This window comes from Macrobrachium nipponense, chromosome 15 (assembly GCF_015104395.2).
Source record: "Macrobrachium nipponense isolate FS-2020 chromosome 15, ASM1510439v2, whole genome shotgun sequence".
NCBI classification, from domain to species: Eukaryota; Metazoa; Arthropoda; class Malacostraca; order Decapoda; family Palaemonidae; genus Macrobrachium; species Macrobrachium nipponense.
Window position 1 is genome coordinate 6,213,711 of NC_087208.1, and position 26,724 is coordinate 6,240,434.

The 26,724-nt window shown below is 37.6% G+C and overlaps 1 protein-coding gene across 1 annotated transcript in view; it reads left to right on the plus strand.

Moving 5' to 3' along the window:
• The window catches only part of LOC135226983 (connectin-like), a 531,663-nt gene that overhangs the window by 18,298 nt on the left and 486,641 nt on the right, over positions 1-26,724 (plus strand). Inside the window, exons 2-5 of the mRNA XM_064266696.1 lie at positions 10,898-11,074; positions 20,817-21,125; positions 21,459-21,659; positions 22,356-22,515. Of these exons, the coding sequence (XP_064122766.1) occupies positions 10,898-11,074; positions 20,817-21,125; positions 21,459-21,659; positions 22,356-22,515 (847 nt within the window). The remainder of the gene's footprint in view (positions 1-10,897; positions 11,075-20,816; positions 21,126-21,458; positions 21,660-22,355; positions 22,516-26,724) is intronic.

Sequence of the window (26,724 nt, forward strand, 5' to 3'; positions counted from 1 at the left end):
CGGCCCTTAGCAGCGACCCCTTTCATTTCTTTAACTGTACCTTCACTCATATTCACTTTCTTCCACCTTACTTTTGTTACGAACCCCGAAAGGTCCGCTCCAAGTTCGATATAATGATAAACAAAAAGAATTCAATACCAACAGTTGAAACTGGGGATACGAATATAGAAAGAAACACTAACAGAACAAAGGTTTATTTACAAGCTTACTAGCAAAGATGAATGCAAAATGGTATCTCCTATTTACATAAAAAAGGTAAAATCTTACACTGCATGAACTGGGGGAACAGAGAGGCAATGTTAATACTTGCTGGCAAGTTTCAGCTTACGGAAATCTATGCTCGAAGTGATGGCTTCACAAAAGGAGAATTGTAACTTCTGTAGTCTGCCTGACTCCGTATTGCAGAAAACAATGTATACTCTTGATACTTGAAGGGCAGGAACTCCTGAAAACCTCTTGTAGAACGTTTCTTCCCTGAAGTCTTGCTCTGCGTCGAAATGCCTCGGTCGTCCACTCCCGGATGACTTGACCAGATCCCGATTAAATTCTCGAGCACCTTTTTCTCTCTGATCCTTCGTCTGTTCCTTCTTCTCTTATCACTCTCTGATGATCTCTGCTGCTGATGATCTCACTGATAATCCAAGCTGTGACTCTTTCTGATGATCTGCTCCTTCTCCTACTTCGTCAGTCGTATTTATAAGTCATTCTGGGGGCGGGGCTGACCAGCGAACGTCACAGACTCCCGAGATGACGGGAACGATTTAGAAGAATCTAGACGAAATATTGCATCAGAAATCGCGGCGTTCCTCACGTCACGTCGGCGCCTGACAAGTTCCACAACACTCCTGCCGATTCTAGAACCATCATGAGAACAGGCGCCTCCAACACACGCACGAAAACCTCCGTGCTGCAGAACTTCTCAAAGATGCGTTTTCCTTTCCTTTAACACTAGATTCTTTGCTATGAAGCGATTACCATTACACATCCCCCCAAAAAGAAAAAAAATTAAATCAACTGATTTTATTTTTTTCTTAAGAGAAACAAGAATTAAACAGCAGGGGAACAATTCTGCATAAAGCTTTAATCTAGTAAAACACGCACGCTTCTCCACTCACCAACTCACTCGTGCAAAAACAGAAAACGGTCATTAGGCTACTCACTCTGAGAAATCTCTAGAGAGGCTATCAGCTAATACATTATCCTTTCCCCTTATATGAACCATCTCCAAATAAACTAACGAATTATGATCAGTATACACAGTTAAAGCAGAACTACTACATGCGTAAATCTCAAAGTGTTGCAAGGCTGTAACTAAACCAAACAGTTCCTTTTCAATATTGGAATAGTTCTCTTGCGCTATATTCAGTTTCTTTGAATAATAGGCAACTGGGAGTTTCATTCATTTTCTTGTAACAAAACCCCTCCTACGCCAATATCACTGGCATCGATCACTAAATTAAATTCCTTACCAAAATCAGGTAATAATAAAACTGGCTCGTGAATCATTATAGCCTTTAACTTGTTGAAGGCTCCCACAGACGCGGCATCAAATACAAAACTGCTTCCTTTCTTAAACAGCTTATTTCCGAGAAATTTGGTACGAATCTATGGAAATACGAAACCATTCTGAGAAATCTCATGGCCTGTTTTTTAGTTGTTGAGATTGGGAAATTCACGATAGCTTCTATGTTCCGATCCTTTGGACAGATTTTACCAAGACCTACCTTATGTCCAGGATAAGTAATAGAGGCTTTCCCAAATTTACATTTCCTTAGATTAAGAACGAGATTCGCTTTGGTAAGGGCCTCCAAGACTCTTGCCAAAGTCCTTACATGATCCTCCCGACACAGTTGTTAATGCCATTTAAAACTTTATTCATTAACCTTTGGAAGGTACTGGCGGCGTTTTTCAAGCCAAAAGCCATAACTTTGGGCTCGAAACTAGCAAATGGCGTTATAAAGGCGGAAATTTTCCGGGCTCGTTCACTTAAAGGTACTTGCCAATAACCTTTAGCCAAATCAAGCTTCGAGATGAACTTGGAATTTCCGATTCTATGTATCTAAGCAATCGTCAATCCGGGGTAAGGGAAAATTACTTTGCTTCTTTACACTGTTTACCTTCCGGAAATCAATGCGCAATCTATCTGATCTATCTTCCTTTTTCACCAGAACTACCGTGGAACTCCATTCACTCTCACAAGGTACTATCAAATCATTATCTAGCATGTAACTAATTTCCTCCCTCACAGATTCTGCCTTTTCTGGCCTCAGATGATATGGACTTTGCCTAAAGGGTTTCGTGTCCTGCAACTCAATATCATGTTCTAAAACATTGGTTAGGCCCACTTTGTCACTAATAGTTTCAGGATAATTCACTAAACCATTACGTATTTCCTTCATCTTTTCCTTTTCTAAACCCTGATTAAAAACTTCGAAATTCTTAAGCACCTCAGAGTTTTTCTCAAAACTAATTTCTTTCTGGGACACCGTTAATACAGGCACGGGGTGTTCGTTATATTTCTTGAGCAAATTTACATGCAGCCACTTTGTTCTACGTTTACCCATATCTATTAAATAATTCAGATTCCCCCTCTTCTCTAAAATTGAAAAAGGACCTTCGAACTTATACAATAAAGAGGGACCTTCTTTCTGGACTAATACTAAAACTTTATCTCCTACACAGAGATGTCTCTCTTTCACTCTAAGATCATGTTTCCGTTTAGTTTCCCCTTGACTCTCCCTCTCGTTCTCCTTTGCTAGTTGCCAAGCATCTCTTAAACTTTTTATAATACTCTAGATTAGTGATGTAGTCCTCACTACCTTCTTTATTCATTAAGTTACATTTTAACATTTCCAAAGGACCTTTAGCGGTGTGACTGAAAACAAGCTCAAAAGGACTAAATCTTGTAGTGTCGTTCAGTGCCAACCTTAAAGCTAACAGAACAAATGGTAACTTTTCTTCCCAGTTGTGTTCGAAGTTCTTACACAATTTCCGTAAACAACCCTTTAACGTTTGATGAAATCTCTCCACAATGCCTTGGGATTCGGGATGATAAGGTGTGGAAGTTACAAGTTTAATGCCTAACTCTTTCATTCTATCCTTGAAGTATTTGGATAGAAAATTACTACCATTATCACTCTGTATAGTACGAGGCAGACCAAACTTAGAAAAATAATTTAACAATCGTTTAACTACGGTCATCGCGTTACCGCTTCTTACAGGTACCGCCTCGGGATAGAGAGTTAGTCTATCAATGATTGTCAACAGATATATATTCCCTCCCTTAATTTTAGGCAAAGGTCCAACCATATCGATAACTACATTCACGAAAGGTTTGCCTACCGAAGGAATATTACACAACGGAGCTCTGGGAATTACTTGATTCGGTTTCCCGGCAATTTGGCATTCATGACAGCTTAGAACATATCTCTTTACGTCACTCCTCATCTTAGGCCAAAAGTACGCCATACTAATACACTTGAAAGTTTTATTTTCTCCTAAATGTCCCTGCTCATCATGTGCTAACTTCAAAACTAGCTCACGAAGCTTCCTAGGAACCACTAATTGTTCAGTGATTTCCCCTTTACTACCGGACTTTTGACGAACATAACGACACAAAACTTCGTCCATTAAACAAAAAGTTTCCTTACACACATCATCAAGATCATCATCCAGCTCACATTCAAAAATTCGGGTTAGCGTCTCATCCTCTCTCTGCAACTTGACCAGCTGTAATGGTAATTGCTTTATAGCAAAGAAAGATAAAGGAAAGGAAAACGCATCTTCGAGAAGTTCTGCAGCAAGGTGGCATTCGAGCATGTGTTGGAGGCGCCTGTTCTCATGACGGTTCTAGAATCGGCAGGAGTGTTGGGTAACTTGACAGGCGCCGAAGTGATGGGAGGTTTTCCTTTTGCTACACTTTTCACACCTTTTTACTGCCAGATTCCTTTTCAGCGCTGAATGACCTCATGGGTCCCAATGCAGGCCTTGGCCTTTGGCCTGGGCTCTTTGTTCAATTCAATTCAAAATAGTATCATGAAATTTGCATACCCCTGCTGGTTCAAAGAAGAAAGTTGGAAGATTAAGTATATCTTAGTTTTACCAGACCACTGAGCTGATTAACAGCTCTCCTAGGGCTGGCCCGAAGGATTAGATATTTTTACGTGGCTAGGAACCAATTGGTCACCTAGCAACGGGACCTACAGCTTATTGTGGGATCCGAACCACACTATATCGAGAAATGGACTTCTATCACCAGAAATAAATTTCTCTGATTCCGCGTTGGCCGAGCCGGGAATCGAACCTGTTACCACCGGATTGGCAGCCCAGCTCGAAAACCACTCGGCCAGCGAGGAACTGAAAGTTGGAAGAAACAGGGAACAAAGCAAATAGAGTGAAGAAGGTAAAGCCATAAATCAACTAAATGACAGAAAAGCCAAACAAAGCTAGAGTAAATACGAAAGAATGTTAGTATGATTTTGCCTTCCATTTTAGCAATAGAGCTAGAGGGAAATATAAAGAATTAAAAGCAATAATGATAAAGATGAAGGGTGTGGGAGTCAATATAATTTTCTGTAATGGGAATGTGACCTTCCTCATGGGAGAAAATCTGGGTGGGCGTAAAAGGGAACCCCTAAGAAGAGTCAAAATACCAGAGATAATGTTTTATCTTTACGTTGATATGAAAGAAACGAAACCACAGGATGAATTTTGAAGAGACCAAATTAACGTGCGTCCGCATTACAGTAAAACTTATCATAAACACACACACATCGACACCTCATCGCACTCTTCGCCAACAGGCTAAATTTAAGTCGACATATACTGGTAGCCTAAGTCCTAACTTGTACTTCGCAATGATTATCCAGCATTTGCCAAGAGTTCGTTCTCCACTGACGGTTTTTTACTTGTTTCCAACATGTTTATGATATTTCTGTGTGTGATATATTTCCGATGCAAGCTTGTAACATGTGTTACTGCAGTGTAGGAGTACCCAAGAGATATAGGAGAAATGAAAAATAAATAAATAAATAAAATAAAATAAGATAAAAAATAAAAAGAGTCAACAGGAAAAATTTGGCGGCCTGTAGACAGCCTCAACAAGTAAGGTTCTCACTGATCAGATATATCACTCTGACCAGAAGGGAAAACTGCACAGAACAGCTTTATGACCTCAAGAGAAGATTTACTGAATATGACCAGGTTGAAACAAGGCAAAGGGTTATCGAGGACCCCGTGAAGAGACAACTTCCCGCGGACGAGGGTTGCAAGGTATACAAACAGAGGTCGCTGGACTCAAAAAGCAGGAGCAAAGTAGGCTAAGGGTAGCATTGTGCGAATAGTTCATTTGTGGAAATGTACATGGAACAAGAAAATAGGTAAGGGCTCATAAGTAGAAGAAAATAGAACCACCAATTTCACTTAATGGGTCTTTTGATCCCATTATGAACTGGAACGTTATAGTGCGTCTATTATTATTATTATTATTATTATTATTATTATTATTATTATTATTATTATTATTATTATGTAAGGGCTTTGTTGTATTGCCATTAAGACTAGACTTTCACTCTGCTGTGCTTTGCGCCATCTCACCCATACAAGCATTTGGACTTCTTATGTCCAGGGTGATTTTATATAGTCACCTGAATACTTGTAATTATTTTTGTTATTACATAAAGGCTTCACAGAACGTGAATATACAGTGATGACACAGAATCTATAGTTGTGTGTTGTAATTTTAATATAAGAGTGTCAATTAAAAGTTATATATACGCCTGGTAGCTTTCATGAACCTGATCAGCTCATTTCTTATACCAAAATAACAGCATAACGAAAAAATAAACCAACTGCAGACTTTGGTTCCGGTTTAATAATGATAATAATAATAATAATAATAATAATAATGGTTCAATTCTCCCTGGCAAACCAGCAGTCCGTCTTGAACGCATCACCTAACTGCTTGTTATCTCGTTATTCGCTTGTCGTCTATCACTTGTCTTTCGGTTTCGACCTCCTTGCTGAGTGGAGGGCGCGTCGAGCATTGGGAGAGTAGGTTCGCCCCTGACCCTTCTCGTCTGATTCTTTGTATTTTGTTTGGTCTCGCATGGCTTCGAATTATACCATAGGAGACGCTGAAACGGACACGTCATTGTCTAGTGGTGACATGGATTTAGTTAATGAAGCTCCTTTCATTGAAAAAAAGGAGAAAGATGGGCAAAAATTGCACACCACCCAGAGAGAGGTAGCTGAGGAAAGTACCGGTGGGTATGGTGGTGGTAACTCATTATTACTCAATCAATAATAGGCGGAAAATAAGTAATGATGAACAGCTGTGGATCTTGTTACTGGCAATCGAAAACTTTTGTATTTACCGAGCTTGCTTGATACTGATTATTACAACAAAATGGAATGGACGGTAAGGCTCTTTTAAGAAATTTCCAGATTTTGAGGCCTTATTTAAGGAAGGTAAATATAAACCATATTTAACTGTCAATGATGATAGAGCAGTTGACTATTTAACAACTACCGGTTTTGAAAACGTTATACCAGAGAAACTAAGGGATGACGAAAAACACGCCAAGGTGAATATGTTTGAATACCCATTGAGTCTAGATCCAGATTTGCATGTTGATGATAGAGTTGTTTGGGCCAAGAGACGTGAGGTTGAACAAAATGGGCATACTGGCGCGAAGCCTCAGGTGATTGGGCTCATAATAGAGGTTCCAGAGAGATGATTAAATTGTTCCCTGCATTGGGTTATAGAAAGGTATCTGTACATAAGGTAAATCCTCGATTGTCTTTCAAATGCAACAGATGGGATTTAAATGTGACAACAGCTTTAGTTGTAGATACTGAAAAAAAAAACTTACGGTTTAAAAACATATTTAGAAAAAATAAAGGCGAATATTAAGATTGTTCAGAAGTGTTTTAACTGTGGTGGCGACTACAGTGCAAATTCAAGGCTTTATAAAAAGAAGCCGGTCATAGAAGGCAAGGAGACTGTGAAGTATGAACTCTGTGCAGCGACAGTCAGGGAACAGAGGTAAATATTGGTATTATACCAAGTTTAAAAATAGGGGAATGCAGGAAAGCAGCAAGGCCGAGTCAAATTGAGAAGGTCAACAAAAAGAACAAAGATGGTCATGATCAAACTTGTGATAAACATGACAGTGTCATAAAGGCACTTCGTATGGAGATCAGTGAGCTTAAAAAGGTTATTGTGAGTATGCAAGAACAGATCACAATAGTTTGTAGTGATAACAGAGCGACAACCATTGGGGTATGTGACGGTGCTGATATGTGAAACTTCCAAGTTCACTGATAGGGTTGATAACCAGGATGAGATGAATTCCTTTAGATAGGGAGTGTAACGAATTACAACAAATTTCTAATATAGTAGATAATACCACTGGTGTGCAAGGAATTTCCTTTTCTAGGCGAAATGATAAAGGTGCATTCAGGCAAGATAGTTTTTCAGATGTAAATCGCTGTGAAGTAAGGAATACATTGGCCATGGAAGGAAAATGTAACAACAGCCCTCTTACTGCCATATAGGACTTCCATGTTTGTATTAGAGTACTCATATTTAGTAGCCAAATGTCGATCCTAATGAAAATGATGTGGTTACATTTAGCTGAAAAGTTTAGGCAGGCAATTGGGGAAAGTGGAGACAATTTGCCTTAAAACATTGTTTGTAATGCAAAAAAAAAAAAAAAAAGTTTTTTTCCTATGACTTAGATGTGGTAACTTTATAAGAAGGATATCGAAGTTTGGAACTTAATGTAGATAATACAACTACGAAAGGTTGACTAAGCATGTTAAGAAGTGTATTCCAGATGATTTATCGACTGGCACTACAGTTGATGGCACCGAGTGTTTGTCTGTCAGTTGTATCTTAGGAATAGTGTGCCTTAGGTAATCAATGCGAATGTACACCCAGCAATAAAAGCGGTGTCCCCCCGCCAGACGTGGCTTGGAGAGATCATGCCCTTCTTGCCCTGAAGGTGGCCCACGTTCAAGCAACCAGTTCATAGTCAGAATTGTTCAAATGGGAGGAGGAGGAGGAAAATTACGGTAATCGGGCAAAGAAATGCAATAATGAATGAAATATATATGGACAAAGAGAGAGATAAGAAGAGAGAGAGAAAGCTTTTATTCCGTTTAGTTATTAATCTAATGAATATATTTGAGACCTGGTTTAAGAAATATGTATGTTATTGTATATATTTTTTAAAACAATTATCATGAAATCTTATCACATTATATTGTTTTAAATCATTATCATATTTATATAAAAAAAGACATATTGTTCAAACTGACCATTCACATTAATATTAGTCAGATTGAAATATCCTTCTTTTTCCTTACCTTATAAGCAGCTGTATTCTCTTTCTCTCTCTGCATCTGTCTGTCTGTCCTCCATCTTATATCACCTGAATCCACTACTTAAATAATGGTAAACATTTGATATGTTATTTAGATGTGGCCAAGGATCACAAAACCATAAATGGCTACTCTACCAACTTATGCTTAGCTGCATCTATTTTTGCCCTACATTGACTGGACTATGATTATCTGTATTACCATCAATATACAAACCTGGTCACAAAGATGTTACACACCAGGTTTTGTAGCCATGGACTGTATGAGCCATGAAAGCATCAATTTAGCAAGGGCATTATTTTATTAATCTATGATAAGAACACATTACTGGTTATGATAATCTAGTACTACAGGATTTGTATTTGCCATAACTTAGTTGAGTTACCAGTATTTGAGTGTGATGGGCCACTTGGCTCCGCCCCTCGCAACCATCTAGGCTACTTATAGAAAGTATTTTAATTTGCTAAATTTCTTATATTTTTCTCTGAAACTCTTGGTAAAAATGGAAATTAAATGCAGTTACTGTGTGCATCGGTACATTAATATAATGATGGTGGGGTATAAAGGATGTAGGTGTTGCCAAACCGTATACTAGTAACATATTTAGTGTCTCAAATTATTGGTTGACTGTAATACAGGTAATCATAGTCCAGTCAATGTAGGGCAAAAATAAATGCAGCCAAGAACAAGTTGGCAGAGTAGCCATGTACGGTTCTGTGATCCTTGGCCACATCCAAATAACATATCAAACGTTTGCCGTTATTTAAGTAGTGGATCCAGGTGATATAAGACGGAGGACAGACCGACAGATGAAGAGAGAGAGAGAGAGAATACAGCTGCTTATATGATAAGTAAAAAGGATATTTCCATCTGCCTAATATTAATATGAAGTCAGTTCCAACAATATTTAAGGCTTTTTTTTATATAGAAAATATGATATCGATTTAAAACAATTTGATGTCAGATTTCATGATAATTATTTTTTTTTAATATACGATAATATATTTTTAAAGCAGGTCTCAAATATATCCAGCAGATTAATAACTGGGCAGGAATAAAAGCCATCTCTCTCTCTCTCTCTCTCTCTCTCTCTCTCTCTCTCTCTCTCTCTCTGTCCATATATATATTTAATTCATTATTGCATTTCTTTGCCTGATTACTGTAATTTCCCTCCTCCTCCCATTCGAACCATTTTGACTATGTACTGGTTGTTTGAACGTGGGCCACCTTCAGGCCAAGAAGGGCACGATCTCTCCAAGTCACGTCTGGCGGGGCAACACCGCTTTTGTTGCTGGGTGTACATGCAGATAAGTTGGGCCTCGAGAATTTCCCCCTATGTATTTTTGATAAGTGATGTTTATTAGCAGATGTAGTAAAAAAATAGTAGTTTTATAATGAACAATATCCTTAACTCACTGGAAAATTTCAGAGTTTTAGAGAACGGAGAGCCCCCACAGACACACGTGAGGTGGTAGAATTTACTATAGCTTACTCTTTAATATGTGCGAATATACATCTGATACTGCATCTATTGTTGGTGATCTGTTGGTTTCTTTAGGAATAGAAAAGACATATTTTAATTTCGAAAAAGGGCATAATTTGAAAAAAAGCTGAATTCATGATGAAGGTTAGTGAGTGGTATAAAAATTATAAACGTGTCAATGATTATGGTAATGATGAAAACAAAATTTATGGTGATTTACGTATTGTAATTGATGGTATTTTAAATGTTCCCATGCAGACTTGTAGCAAACCTTTCAAGAAATTAACGCATGTATTTGTTTTTGTTGATTGTCAAAGTGCTTTATTTCCTCTCATTAGTAAAAGTCCTGTTGACAGCGATTTGATTAATGGATGTAAAATATTAGTATATATGCGATAGGAGAGCAGGGCCACGTCGTCAAGTTTTTCCGGATACCCTCGCATGTATGTAGGTATTCATTTAATTAAAGAAATTAAAGAAATAATATGGCTAAAGTTACAAACATAGATATTATTGACATAGAGAGTATGAATAGAATTAAGAAGGGAATGAAGTTTATTTGCTAGTTTCAGACAATACAAATACTGTGTGTGGTAAAGCTTTGTCTAAGGTGGACACTTATACAATGAAACTACGTTTGGGTTATAAGTATTCCTGGCAGTATATGGATGTCGAAGGAAGTTCTTGTAAACTATGTGAAGTGAGCCGCGTAAACATACGATGCAACATCATATTTTAGAAAGGAATGAATTATCAGAATTTAGAGATTCTCAAATTACCAATGTAACCTACCACGTATATAATTTTTTTGAATGATGGTGTTTGTCCTAGGTGTATTCAAATGTTTTCCAACGTTTACGTGAACAAATAATTTGTATTAATAACAGGAAATATTTAGTTATGTTGAATGGAATGGCTATTAGTTGGTGGGTAGGTTAGCATGCTAATTCACCCCATTTGATGTAAATTACTGCCAATCAATCTTTCATAAATAAAAAAAAATCCATTTATTTGGTTATTTCTTTACAGGCCGAAGAGGGCAACTGTTGGATCTTCAATGACACTGGCGAACACCAGTACATCTGGGAAGGCTTCATGTCACAGACGAAAATTAAGAGGTTGACGCTGCACCTCCGACCAGACGGTACCCTGGCCACCATCCCCACGGTCGCCTTCCATCACCTGCCCAACCTGGAAATGTTTGAGGTAAGGACAAATAAGATTTTCATTATCTCTCTCTCTCTCTCTCTCTCTCTCTCTCGGCTCTCTCTCTCTGTCTGAATGGGTTCATGTTTATATAAGTGTCGTTAACCTTATAAATACACACACACACACACACACACACCAATTAGCCATTTCTGCTGTAGGTGGTCTTATAGGAAAGCAAGGCAGCGGTCACTGAATCACTGCCACGTTCACCCCTCCACAAGTGAATCAAGCTCAAGCTGGTTCCTAGTATACCTAAACTGGGTGGTTATCAGCAGACTCGGGCCCAGAATAGCTCTTCCTACAAACGCTGTAGCTAACCACTTTCCTTTCCTCCTCTTTCCTCCCACCAAACTATGAAATCAGTGTCTCAATGCAACTATGCCATCCCAGAACGTACTGTTCTCTCTCTCTCTCTCTCTGCTTAATTACCTATTCAGCACATCGTCGTATCTACTTTTCTCGTCCTTTGAACCCTGTTTATCCACAAACGCTTTATCAGCTTCACCTTATATATTTTTTCCTTCGCTTTCAGCGTGCTTGCTTCTCTTTCATATTGAAGAAGTTTCTTGTAAGTCCAATGTTTAAAAAAGCTCTGGTTGGAAGAAGAAACGAATGACAATAATTATATTTCTCGAGATCGCGCGTGAATGTGACCAGGTTCCATTCATATTTGGAGAAATATTTTTCAGTTAGTTCCCTTTTCCAAAAAGAGATTGTCAGAACATGTATTTATTACTATAAGAAGTGTTCTACATCCATAGTCCTGGGAGTATTTTTACTTTGATTGGAATTTGATACTGAGTTTTGCTGAAAGATCTGCTGCTGGAAGTGACTATATATGAGTTTTGCGTGAAAGATCTGGCTGCTTAGGAGTGACATTTAGAGTTTTGCTGAAAGATCTGCTGCTGGAGTGAACATTATAATGAGTTTTGCTGAAAGATCTGCTGCTGGAGTGAACATTATAATGAGTTTTGCTGAAAGATCTGCTGCTGGAAGTGACATTAAATGATTTTGCTGAAAGACCCTGCTGCATAGGAAGTGAACATTAATAATGAGTTATTTAGATGAAGACCTGTAGACCTGGAGTGAACATTATAATGAGTTTTGCTGAAAGATCTGCTGCTGGAGTGTACATTTATCTGCGATTGACTCTCCTTGCTAAGTTTCTGACGAGACCATTCATTTTGCTTTTCCTTCAAGATTAATTGTTCCCTTCATGTACATTTTGCCAGTGGATCATGCTTCCATTAGATCTCGGTGGGAAATGGAAATTCCTTCAACTTTAATTCAGCCCTTGTACTTTTCCTATTTGCATTTTACATTTTTTATGTATTTTTCTCCAATTATTAAACTTCCCTATCGATTAAATAATGGGGTTTTCTGCTTGAGAGTTTTCGTATCGGAATATGGTCAATCTCTGCAACATTCGGCAGTTTTAATGTTTGTTCGTTTTTTCCTTGCGTGTCGTAATTGCTTCCTCTCCTGCGGATCATCATTGTCGTTCGTCGGAGCCGAGGAGAATGAATTGGTAACGAGGGAAGGCGGAATCAATCCCGTATGGGCGCTTCTTTTCCCAAAATTTCTCTCGCTTCATTTTGCCCTTTATGATCAGTGAAACGCCTCCCACTATGGGTACGGCAGAAGCCCGGTTATGTATTCCCGGAATCATTCGCCTGGTCTTAATGGAAAAATTGACGAGAAATATTATTATCTATGAATGAAGTGATCTCCGCCGTATTATGGTCTTTCTTAAGGTTTCTTTCGGCTAAGATTTCTCAAAGGGTCTTTTCATCCAACCCTCATCCATGGAAGATCTCGTTATCAGATGGCAGGAGGAAGCTTTTTGGCGGGAAAAATACGCGGGAGATTTTCCCGGGAATCTTATGTTGGCCTCTCGTATTCATTTCAGTGGGCGTTATCACGGGGCTTACAGCACTTTGTAGCTTACTGTGGGTAAGTCGTTGTCCCAGGACCAGTAACTGATGTTTGTCCGTGAATGTTGTTGTTTGCAGAGGAAGGCGAGAAAATGCATTGGCGAATCTATTGATGTCATTGATGGTAAACACTGTGCTCATTTGCATGCATCACTGCCGAAGACCTGGCGTGTGAAGTTTTGCACTTTTCACACAAAGGACACTTGAAATTTAACGGGATTTTCGTGTTACCAACATCAAAATGTCTTACTCTCTCTCAATAGAGAATCTTGTCCTTGTCACCAATTCATTATAGTAAATTTCTATGAACATTATAAAGTTGATGAATCTTGAATATAGCTGCAGTTCTTCCTGAGCTGAACTATAATTGAGTAATCCGCTAATTGTCCGTTTCAGTATAACGCTGTAATTTGAACTCACCAACAATGTTCTCACTTGCTACGAGGGTTGAGTCCTAAATACCATCCTTCCACCCCGTCTTATAATAGTTATTTTACATAATCGAACAGACCATGTAAAGTAGAATGAGTTAAATACGTAAAACAGTAGCCGCATCATTATTTTTCATTTTTTCTTTACCAAAATTCCCGTGGTAATACGTCTCGACAATGTATTTGCTGATTTCGTGAACATCATATTCACACCATGTTAGACTTTTATCTTAAATTTTCAAGGTCCTTCTCGTTTTTCAGGTTGATTCCTTACATAACTCTTCGTTGGAATGTCCAGTAGATCATTTTAGTACGCACATCAGCTTGTCCTTCTTCATGACATCGTGATGTGTGTAATTGTGTGTAGTACCATGCGGCTTCCCGAGAACAATGGAAAAAGATATTCTAACAAAACAGAGTCCGCAATATGTTATCCCAAAAAGATTGAAAGCTAAACATTGACAGGAAGAAAAACACTGAAACTAATATTAAAGTTTCCCAAACATGGCAATTCTTGACAGCGTCATATTTATGAAGCTAATCTATAGTGTCACGTGGCGATTGCAGGATCTCCTTCCATGAAGAAGTGAAGGAACCTTTTCCATAATTTATTTTTATTAACCTTTTGGGTGAATTATTCCTTAAATTCATCATTCCAGTTTAAAACGTTCTCCATACGAAGAGTATATTTATGTTTAGAGTCGGCTACGTATTTGATATCTCTTTATCTTTTTGTCGGTAAAACAGTATTTTTGTTCATGAAGTATTCGGCTGTTTTGTTTACATCATCCTCGTCCTGCTTCACGGTTCAAGCCCACTCTTTCGTTTCCCTGTTTTCTTTCTCTTTTTCAACAGGCCTGGGCTAGTCAGTATCTTTGTCCTCTGCATTACCAATACACAAGTGGTATTTTTTATTCTTTTTACTCTACTTCTTCGTATTTAAACAAAGAGATGGTGCTCGGGTCCAAGTATAAATAATAATAATAATAATAATAATAATAATAATAATAATAATAATAATAATAATAATAATAATAATAATAATAATAATAATATGTTTTATTTCAGCTCGGGGGCCATATACATTGAGTATACAAAATACAGACTGTAACATACACAATCTAGTAATCATCATACTGGTAATAACAGTAATAATATTGGTGAGAAAAAAAATATGCATTGAGTAATAACAATTGGTGCACGTATTATATACTCAAAATTTTCAACTAGAGACCTTAGGTGGTTACAGTAGTCAGTCCAGAGGGGTTAATACATAAATTAAATGTAAATAAAACTTTTTTAACTTGATAGGAATTACAGTAATAATGAAAAAATTAAAATATCAATAATAAATGTAATAATGACAAAAACTGCAGATGACATCTTGCCAATATAGAGATTAAGTCCTTTAGGGGACAAAGGACTCCTTTTCCCATCTTCCCACAATTTAGATTTTCTTCTTGCTTCACTCCTTAGGATGCTTTGTATGAGCGAGTTGCTGCTGTTTTCTCACTCGGGTTACCAGACTGGACATTGTTCGCCTAACAATGATTTTTTAAATTGTCCAGGTGGTTTTCAATGAACATCTGTGTGGCGGAGTGGAGCGGGGAGTGTTTTGTGAGGCGTCTCAGAATGTCATTGTGCACAACAGCGATGCGTCTCATGGTCTCTCGGGTATAGTTCGTCCAGAGGGAAACACCCATAGATACTGTAGCAGTATGAGCGGAATAGCAGGCAGTTTCACGTTCTCGGTGACAGAAGGCAGACCTTCTTGCAATCATGTTGCAGCTGCACATAGTTTACGACGCCTCTGTTCAATGTCCTGCCGTAATCTTTTAGGTCGTCGGTGATAATGTGACCCAAATACGGAAATTCGTGCACAAATTCCAGCCGATGGTTTCCGAGGAAACTTTGAGTTCTGGCAATATGCTTAAGCGATCTCGGGAGCAGCGACATGCACTGGGTCTTGGTTTCGTTGTAGATTATATCAAATTCCTCTGCATATTGGCGGCAGGTGTCGATGAGTCGTTGGAGACCTTGCACTGATGGGGAAATCAGAACCATATCGTCGGCGTAACAGAGGTTGGTTTATAGTTGTTTCACTTGACGGTGCATCCGATTGGGAGCGAGTTCAGTATGACATTCAAGTCATCTGTGTACGTATTAAACAGGTATGGAGAGATGAAATGCCCCTTGCCGAAGCCCGTTTAGGGAGCCAAAGGTGTTAGATAACACTTTACCCCAACCCCCCCATTTGACACAGAATTGCTGTGTGGAGAACCAGCAATGTAAAATGCCAGTTAGGTACAGGGGTGTGCCCCTTTTATGCAGCTTCAGGTAGTTACTCGGTCAAATGCTTTTCTCACATCAACAAAACAAAGGAAAACAGGAGAGGCTGATGATAGGTAGTAGTTCAGCAATTCTTTCAGAATGTAGATGCAGGTGTCGTTGAGTGGTTTGCTTTAAACCCGAACTGGTTGTCAGTGGTGTGTAGAAAGGGAGAAGTCTAACTAGAAGAACAGACTAAAGTACTTCGATGCGATCGTTGTGATTGCAATCGGCCGGTAGTTGCCAGGGTCAGCTGCATCCTTTAGCTTGGTTTTGATTAATGGTATCAAGTGAACTAAGAGTAGGGAGTCTGGAAGAAGAAAACCGGTGAATTATGCACGCATTGAATAGGGCAGCTAGCAAAATGTAAATTATCGGATGGCAGAGTTTGAAGGCCTCTGCAGGAAGACCATCACTGCCAGGCGATTTATTATTAGGTAGGCTGTTTATGGCATCGCTGATGTTACCTGGCGTAATACGGTCTGCAAAATGAAATTGATGTTGTCAGTAGGAGGTTATCTACATCCCTTCGGAAATCTTGATCATTTATGCAATTCAGGATATTGTTGAAATGATCGCCCCACATACTTGCAATAGCTTCGTCTCTGACTGCTTCCCCTACTCTCTGTGATAGCTTTTAGTTTTGGGATTTAAAGACTGGATATCTTTCCAAAGACGAGGATAATCACCAGATTCTAAGTTTCTAGACATTGCATCGGCTTGCAATAGCTTCGTCTCCGACTGCTTCCCCTACTCTCTGTGATAGCTTTTTAGTTTTGGGATTTAAAGACTGGATATCTTTCCAAAGACGAGGATAATCACCAGATTCTAAGTTTCTAGACATTGCATCGGCTCTTAGTTGTTTTTTCATTTACCTGCAGTGCTTAAGAGCAAGTTTGAACTGCGCTCATCCGCCTGTCTCATTAGCAATGCAGTGTGCCCTTCCCTGGGGATACCATTTGCCTCCACAGTAAAACATTTCTCGTGAGTTATATACAGATCTTTAACCAAGTCATTCCATCCAGGTATATAACGAGGAATTACCTTGACGAAATCTGTAGGCAGTCCTGCCCGAAGCAAGCAAAGCGGAGATTATGTTCGAATAGAATTCATTCAGATCCCTCTTGTGGTGGTCATTTCTACAATTTGTGTTACTACAAAGTAAGGCGTCTGCCGGTTGAACTAATGACCGCAACCTGGTTTCCGTGGTCGCCCCTAAAGTATCTGGTTTTCTGTTGTTTTTCAAATCCCAACCCAGTTTACCGCTGGTGGGCGATCAGTTAGGGGGGTGGGGGTTCACGGTAGGGGAGGGTTGGGTACTGAATGACACCTGTAATGGGATGTGATCGTAGCCCGTTGCAAGATCATAGCGAATATTGCAGGTCATAATAGAATCATGAAGTTGTGGAGATGTGATGCAGTGGTCCAGCCAGGAAGTTGTAATAGCGTCCACTCTATTATGTACATATAAATAAGAGGAGGGAGGGAGGAGCATTACATCGCTAATTTGGAGAGCATGATTTTGACAGAAGCGAGTAAGTTCATTATAAAATTGTTTTGTGGGGTGAGAATTAAGGTCCCCGATTATACAAATATGATCAGCAGGAGAATCATGAATAATACTGTGTAACTCCCCTAGGATCATGCAGTAATGATCAAAATTATTGTTATTTTCCCATGGCATATAAACATTAATAATTAGGATATTAGAGTTCCCTACTATCACTTGAAGCCCCAGCAATCTGTCACTCCTGTAGGTCATCACCTTTATCGCATTGTCTAACGATTTGTGCCATGGGAAAGAAAGGCCTCGTTTCGGGCGACCGGCTAGGATTTGATCTGTAACTTGCATCGATGAAGTCGAGAAGGTTCTGAAGTCTTCATGAATTGAATCACATATGGCAAGGTCATGTGGCCAGAGGAGCATTTCTTGCTGTGCAATAATGCCTTTGAAGTTTATGCAGAACATGTTTAGGAGAGGAATGTTCCGCTTGAAGCCACAGATATTCCAAGAGATTATGTTTAATGTATCCATGGCTACTCACGAAGATGGGAGATGAATGCGCTGATCATTTGGGTGGATGGGGGGTTAGCCAGGGGGAGTGGGCAGTCACTCGCCGTGGGGGGTTGACTGGCACTTGCGGTGGAAATGACCCTGGTGTCAGTAAGTTTCTCCTGGGGGTGGTTGATCCCGGATTAGTTTGTATCTTGAAATAATATATTAGGACCGAAATTCTCGCCTTTAAGATCGTCGAGGTGTTGTTGAAATAGGCAGGTAATCCTGTAAGCCACTTATGTTTAATCCTGCATGGAAGTTCGTGAGAGATGAGTGGGACAGAGCCAGTGAGAAACTTGACTCTCTCCACTATGGCATCCAGCGTCACCGATGAGCGCAGATTGTGAATTACTACGTGGCATCTCTTCTCAGGTGTCGGGCGAGGTGAAACACGAATGTTGGGCTCCGGTCCAGCGGCCAAACAACGGGAGGTTCTTCTTCTTCTTTCTGCTTGTTTGTATCTGCCAGCCGCCAGACCCCTCATGATCAGTTTTTTCATCTGCATCTACGATTGGGGGGTTGGGGGAGATAGGGTGGGGAGGATTATGAGGGCTAGTTAATCATCACCGGAGATATATCTTCCACCGGAGGCACTGGGGAGGGAGAAGAGGTTGGGGGATCAACAGTCCCCTCGGAACGGGGCACTTCCGTGTTGCTGGGAGGCGAGGAAAAACTGGATGCCGCATTCGTAGTAGTCTGGTGGCTATCAGTGCGATTGTCTATCGATCCCTGCACTCCTCTGATCGCATCCCAGATCCGTGTGAGGTTATTTGATTCCACCGTTTTAAGGCTGTTTATGGATTCCTGTAGTCCTTTGATCACGTCCCAGATTCTTGATAATTTATCATTTGTCTCCTCAATTTTTCCAGTTTTTTTTTCAATTATATCTGAGAGAGATTTTGCTGTTTTGAAGGCATTTTCTGCAGTGTGGTATACCGCAGGTAGGCTTAGGTCAGCAGGGCCCTTTGGAGGCAGGTTGTAAGGGTCATCAGCGTAGATTTCCACCGAGCAGGTCCTTAGCCACTTAGTGATATACAATATTTTTTTGTGAGAGGACAAGTTCTTCGCGGATCGCTCCTTGAGATGCTCTCTGGTATCAGATCTTTGCATTTCGTATATGCAACGTTGATTTCCTCATCGGAGAAGGCATCACTGACATTATAGCGGACTCGACGTCGGAACGGTTCGATTGGTATTGTAAATAGAAAAGACAATTGTTCGCGGTACGGAACTTGTGTGTGGGGCACAGGCACCAGGTAGGTGCCAGGGTCACTTGCGCAACGGTTGGAGGTTGGTCGGGTACATTTTTTGCGTAAGGGAGGGGTCAAGCACTAACACATACACTGCATTCTTTTACCCATTTCCCAGGACCAATAGGCCTCGAGTAGCTGTGATTTGAAAGATTTCTAAGGCACTGATTGGAGCAGAGAGAATATTAGAATATCTGCCGTTGCACAACACTCTCCGGCTTACACGCGGGTATTACGTGGAGACACTATTAACACATTGCTTACTATAAGAGGTATAATCTCCAATGGCGAAAAACCCTTCTTTTCTGTGAAGAAACGCGAGAGAGACCTCCAACACGTCCGCACCCCACACAAACCACACAAGAAAGAGCAATCTCTAGATGCTGCTCCGGTCCAAATTTAAAGAAAGAAAGAGCAATCTCTAGATGCTGCTCCGGTCCAAATTTAAAGAAAGAGCAATCTCTAGATGCTTCGCTCCGGTCCAAATATAAACAAAGAGCAATCTCTAGATGCTGCTCATGTCCAAATTTAAAGAAAGAGCAATCTCTAGATGATGCTCGGTCCAAATTTAAAGAAAGAGCAATCTCTAGATGATGCTCTGGTCCAAATATAAACAAAGAGCAATCTCTAGATGCTGCTCATGTCCAAATTTAAGGAAAGGAGCAATCTCTAGATGCTGCTCCGGTCCAAATTTAAAGAAAGAGCAATCTCTAGATGCTGCTCCGGTCCAAATATAAACAAAGAGCAATCTCTAGATGCTGCTCATGTCCAAATTTAAAGAAAGAGCAATCTCTAGATGCTGCTCCGGTCCAAATTTAAAGAAAGAGCAATCTCTAGATGCTGCTCCGGTCCAAATATAAACAAAGAGCAATCTCTAGATGCTGCTCATGTCCAAATTTAAAGAAAGAGCAATCTCTAGATGATGCTCCGGTCCAAATTTAAAGAAAGAGCAATCTCTAGATGATGCTCCGGTCCAAATATAAACAAAGAGCAATCTCTAGATGCTGCTCATGTCCCCAAATTTAAAGAAAGAGCAATCTCTAGATGCTGCTCCGGTCCAAATTTAAAGAAAGAGCAATCTCTAGATGCTGCTCCGGTCCAAATTTTAAAAAAAGAGCAAATTCTAGATGCTGCTCAGGTCCAAATTTAAACAAAGAGCAATCTCTAGATGATGCTCGGGTCCAAATTTAAAGAAAGAGCAATCTCTAGATGATGCTCCGGTCCAAAACTGGTCTGAATAAGTGAGTCATATGAAATTCTTCAGTTCTAAACACTTACCTGGATAAATTCCATATTTAAATTTTTTTTTTTTTTTTCGTCGTCCTAAGAATGTTTTGTAATTTTGTCTTAATTTTCCAGTTTTTTTTTTTTTTTTTTTTTCTTTCCCCAGATCAAACACATGACTAGATGCATTAATATTGAATTCTTAATTTTCTATTAATCGTTTTTAGGTTATCAAATATTATTTCCCCTTTCCACATCCAACACTGGGCTAGATAAGTTCTGTAGTCATATGAAATTATCATTTTTAACTGATCCTTTTATGTTATGTTAAGCGTCTTATCTGTTCAGGTTAAATACCGGCCGGGATATAAATTCAATATATATATATATCATATATATATATATATATATATATATATATATATATATATATATATACTATATATGAAAATCTCGGTTTTCTCTAGATCCTACAGTTTTCTTAACAGCGCGTCTTCATTGCCCCTGTCTTCTCAGGTCCAGTACGCGACCTTCAAGTCCGTCCATCCATACAGCTTCGCCAATTCCACAACGCTGACGAAAGTCTCCCTGTCGAGGAATTCCATCTTGTTCCTGGCTCGGAACTCCTTCACCCATTTGCCGGCTCTCGACACCCTGTCCCTTGGGGAGAATCACATCACCGAGGTCAACCGTCACGTCTTCGTCGACCTTCCGAGGTTGACCAAGCTCTACATGGACAGAAACAACATCACAATTGTCCACGACCGAGCTTTCCAGGGACTCCACAATCTGGTTGAACTGGAACTCTTCTCCAACCAAATTCAGGTTGCTATGCTACCAGTTACATTACAAGTTTTTATTTCTGGTTCGTATTTTAAATGATCCATTATATAATATTTTTATTACTGCAAAAAACCGGTCTTGGTATGTGATAATGAATCCCTTTTATACTTGCAAACTGATGTGCCACTTGCTGTTAAATTGATCGAGTTCTTCTACATTGTGAAACTCATGGGCTCCTGTTGCAATATACTTTCAAGCAGTTAAATTTACGTCTTATTATCAAAAGAGGTTATTTCCCCACAGTTTAAAGTCTATAAGGATCTTTCCTATTTGGACAATGAAGGTGAACACCCGCCTTTTTTGGATCCGTTGCAGGTGATTACTCCAGACACGTTCAAGGGGCTTCGTTCTCTCGAGCGCCTTGACCTCCACAAGAATCGAATCGAGGTCATTGGCGACCTGACCTTCCAGGATTTGAATTCTCTCCGCATTTTGGACCTCCAGGAGAATTCCCTCAAATACATCTCTCCCAAGGGCTTCGTTGGGCTCAACAACCTGGAGAGACTGAACTTTCAGGTAATAGATAGTACTTGGACTGAATCTGTATCTTGATATACTCTGGTCACACAATTGAATACTATAATATTTTACTTATAGATGCAAAGGAGGTAAATACATTAGCGTATATATATATATATATATATATATATATATATATATATATATATATATATGTATGTATGATGATATGTGTACGCGTGTGTATGTGTCCATATAAATATGCATTGACGTATGTATTATTGAAAGAGGAAAATTAATAATTTTCACTTTTATTCGTTTTAAAAGCGTAAATTATCTTCTAATCCAATATGTAACACGAGATATCTAATGCAGTTAGTGAAATTGAATGTTCATCTTTAAAGCTGAAGGTTTTAAAAATAACGTCAATAGTTTTTCCATCATATAACAGAAACTTATTAATGTGATGTAATTGATACTGTTGTAACCGTATTGAAGTAAAGGTTTGAAAAGTCAAGGGTAATTAACAATCTTGACAGTTTACGACATAATGGAGAGCAAAACATAAAGTCCAAAACAATTCAAAATATAAGTATGTACTTCATATGCAAACTAACCAAGACGTAGGTACGTAACTCAAATATTGTCTAGAGTGACGCAGTAAATGCTTTTGAATGAGATGAGCTAGAAATAGCGGCATAGAAAGTGACAGTGCATCATCAAGGTCTTGACAATGATGTGTCTCCTTCACAGGACAACAAGCTGTTGTCCATAGGTTCGGAAGTGTTCAAGCCTGCGCCCAACATTAATCACCTTGACATTCGTGCCAACGTCCTGGAGACGCTCACCCTCGAGACCATGCAGCCACTGATGGAGAGCCTCAACAACCACACAACACTCTTCTTCTTGGAAGGTAAGTAAGGCGCGCGTTCTGGGACCCCCTCTTCTTCTTCCTCTTCTGTTGTTTTGGCCAGTTCATTTTGACTGCTGTGATTGTTGTTGTCTTTTATTTACGTTGTTTTCATCTTTTTAAATCGTTTACCTCTTTTCGGAAGGTAAGCCCTCTCGCCTAAATCCAGTTAGTTTTTTTCTTCTGCTCTTTGTGGTATTTTACTCAAGTCAGCATTTCAGTTACGATTAGCTTTGAGATTTTTGTTATGTTAACTTCTGCATATTCTTCTTGTGGATGTAATTTTTTTTCTTTTCTTACATTTCTACTTCCTTATAATATATAACATCGTATAAAAGCTTCGCATGATGGGTTGAGAGGGTCGTGGTACCGTTTATGCTGCCGATTTTAAAACAAATGCAAGGCCGTCGGCGTCTGGGTCGCTTTCCATTTGTCATTGATTTATTTCACTGCATATTTATTTTACTGTACCGTACAGTTTCTAAAGAAAAGATTTGCAAAGATTATTTTAAAGTTTTGACAGAATTTTAGAAGAATGAAATGGAAATTGTTGCCTGTGTGTGAGTGTATTTATATATACATACACACACACACACACACACACACACATATATATATAAAGATATATATATATATATATATATATATATATATATATATATATATATACTCGTATATATATATATATATCGTATTTATATATATATATATATATATAGTATATATATATATATATATTATATATATATAATATATATATATATATATATATATATATACATATATATATATGCTATATATATATATACTACAGATATATATACATATAGATATATATATATATATATACATATGATACTATATATATATATATATATATACATATTATATAGTATATATATCTAATATACAATAATTATATAATTATATATATATATATATATATATAATATATATATTATGTATATATATAAGATATATATAATATATAATATATATATATATAATATTATAAGCTATATATAATATATTGTAATAATCAAATAATAATATATTATATATATATTTATATATATATATATATCTAATATAATATAATAAATATATAATGTGATAATATATATAATATATATATATATAATATATATATACATATATATATACATGTATATACTATATATATATATATTATATATATATTATATATATATATATATATAGATAGAGATAGTGATACAGGGATTTACTCCAAGCGACATAATCAGAGGAAGACGGACGAAAACCACACATCACTAGGCTGTCTTTTTTTATTATTTTGCCGACGTTTCGTAATTGTTTACAGAATTACATCTTCTGGGCTGCACATAAGAAAAGATAAAAACATAAAAAAAAGTTAAAAGTATAGTCTAAAAGTTCATTTAAAATACATTGGAGTAAAAATGAAATAGATAAAAATAAAAACACAACCAACCTAGAGGTGAGACAGCAAGGAACTAAATGGAAGGAAACCACCACTGGCACCACAGTACGAACTTATGCTAAATACGATTGACTCGCAGATGTATGTGTGTTTAATGATGGTACGAGTTGTTTTATAAACAACGACTCAAGGATTGTTAACTCTTGTGGTTTGGTAGTATGACCGATTACACTGAAATCTTTGTTGTCAATGTAGATTTTACATTGTTTTGCATGGTTCCTGATATTGGAGTGCTCTGGGTTTGAGATTCTGCTCCCTGTGCGGAAACTGATTCCCCGATGTGAATCGATGCGCACCTTAAGTAGTCTTCTGGTGTCATCTATAAATATACTTGCCCTAAATGTATTTCAGGGATTTACGTGGGATCCATCAGTCGACTACTTATATATGTATGTATACAATTATATATATATATATAATATATACTATATATATTAAATATATAAATTATATAAATATATATATATTAGATAAATAAATAAAGTACATATATATATATATAATATATATACTATTAGTATATTATATAGATATATATATATTATTAATATTTATGGGTAGGGTGTGAGAGGGTGTGTGAAGTGGGTGATAAGTATAAAAAAAGGAAAAATGACAAATGTTATTGTGTAATCCATAGTTTTTGAGATGAATTATGACACTCCCAATAGCCATCATGTCATAGTTCAGCTACAGTAAGAAGAGGCTGTAAGAAGTGGTGGGAAGGGGGAGACGTAAAAATATCTGAAAACAACAAATGTTTTGTCCAAATTATTGTTTTCAAAGTTGCTGAGATGAATAGTGACACTCCTGATGCCCTTGAAGTCTAAGTTCAGCCCTGATAGGAAGCAGGGTTGAGAAGAGGTAAAAAATAAATTGTCAAAAAGGATGTATGTTAATGTGTAATCTATAGTTTTTGAAATCGCTGTGATGAACTGAGAAACTTCTGGTCCCCTCCAAGTCCAAGTTCAACCCCAATAGGAATAGGGGTGAGAGGTACTGAAATATAAAATGACAAATATGTTGGGCAATGTAACTGAAACAGCAATCTTAACAGGAGAGAGAGAGAGAGAGAGAGTTTATTAGTTGTCATTCAGAGTTTTCCTGGGTAGTGCCGGGTTGGTCAACTAATATATATGTTATATATAAATAAATAAATAATATATATATACACACATTTGCAATGTAATTATAAACCTAGTAATGTAGTACGTATCTTGGAATGCGTTTGTGAGGTTAGTCCAGGGATAAGACCATTCTGACTTCACTAATATTGTTTTATACAAGAAACGGCATTTCATCAGATGGAACGGAAGTTGAGAAGAGTTGTGAAAAATTGCTACACCACTCTTTCAACAATTTAGCAGTCTGCGAAATAGACAGGCAAGGTGATAGGTTTTAAAACGAGCTCGAACCACTTCAAACAATCCTGAAGTACTATTAAAGATCCTGTAGTCATGACGTGTAGTACAAGATATGAAGCCGTTATCAATCATAACATTATTTTTTAGACAAGATGGAGGATTAAACTTTGAAAATAAATTAATAACGCTTAATAATACACTGAGGACACATGGGCAACTTTATTTGCGAATAACAAGAAACTTGTTTACTATCAAGCATATTTCTGTGGTGCTTCTCTTTTTACCACTTATTTTCCACCCACGTTAAAGCATCCATCTGTCCTTTCATCCACGTTAAAGCATCCATCTGTCCTTTCATCCACGTTAAAGCATCCATCTGTCCTTTCATCCACGTTAAAGCATCCATCTGTCTATTTTTAGCTTTATCTATACGGCCGTTGATGTCACTACAAATATTGAGAAACCTTTATGTGATGACTTCCGCTTGGAGTTGGAAAAAAGGTCTATCTTAGGGTAATTGGATTCCTATCATAAGGTGTTTACACACGTAAAGAAAAATGTACTGTTAGCATCACGACGGATGTGGGGTTGTAATCATCTTTGACGAATGCCTGGTTATTGCGGTCTCACGTATATATATATATTTATAATATATATATATATATATTATATATATTATATATATATATATATATATATATATATATATTATTTTATAATATAAATAAATGCATAATATAATATGATTATATATATAAGAATAATTAATATAATTATATATATATATATATATATTTATATATATATGCATATATAATATATAATAATTTATATATATATATATATATATAATATATATATATATATATATATACAAATTAAAAATTTTTAATTTATAAATATTTATATATATATATATATATATTATATAATATATTATATACAATATATATATATATATATATATTCATATATATATATATATATATATACTATATATATAATATTATATATATACAGTATATCTTAGCATTATTCTAAGTGTTTTTTTGACAAATGATTCATTTTACCTGTTTCAACAAATCTCTTGCATTCGCAGTGGACGAACACGTTCCCCTTCCGTAAAGGAGGATTGGCTCAACAGTCCCTTCATACATTCCGTGTTCTTTTTACACAGACGCTGCCGCTTTTCATATATCGTCTCTCAGTCTACCATTATCCGTTTCATTCGCTACCAAATATTTATACAAACCAACGCCGGCTTCCATTTTTCCCACCAACCAGGCTTAACATCCATTGAAGCATCCGCATAGTTCCCTTATATAAAGAATCAGTGTGTGTTTCAGTTTACGGGAAATATAAATGCCAGAT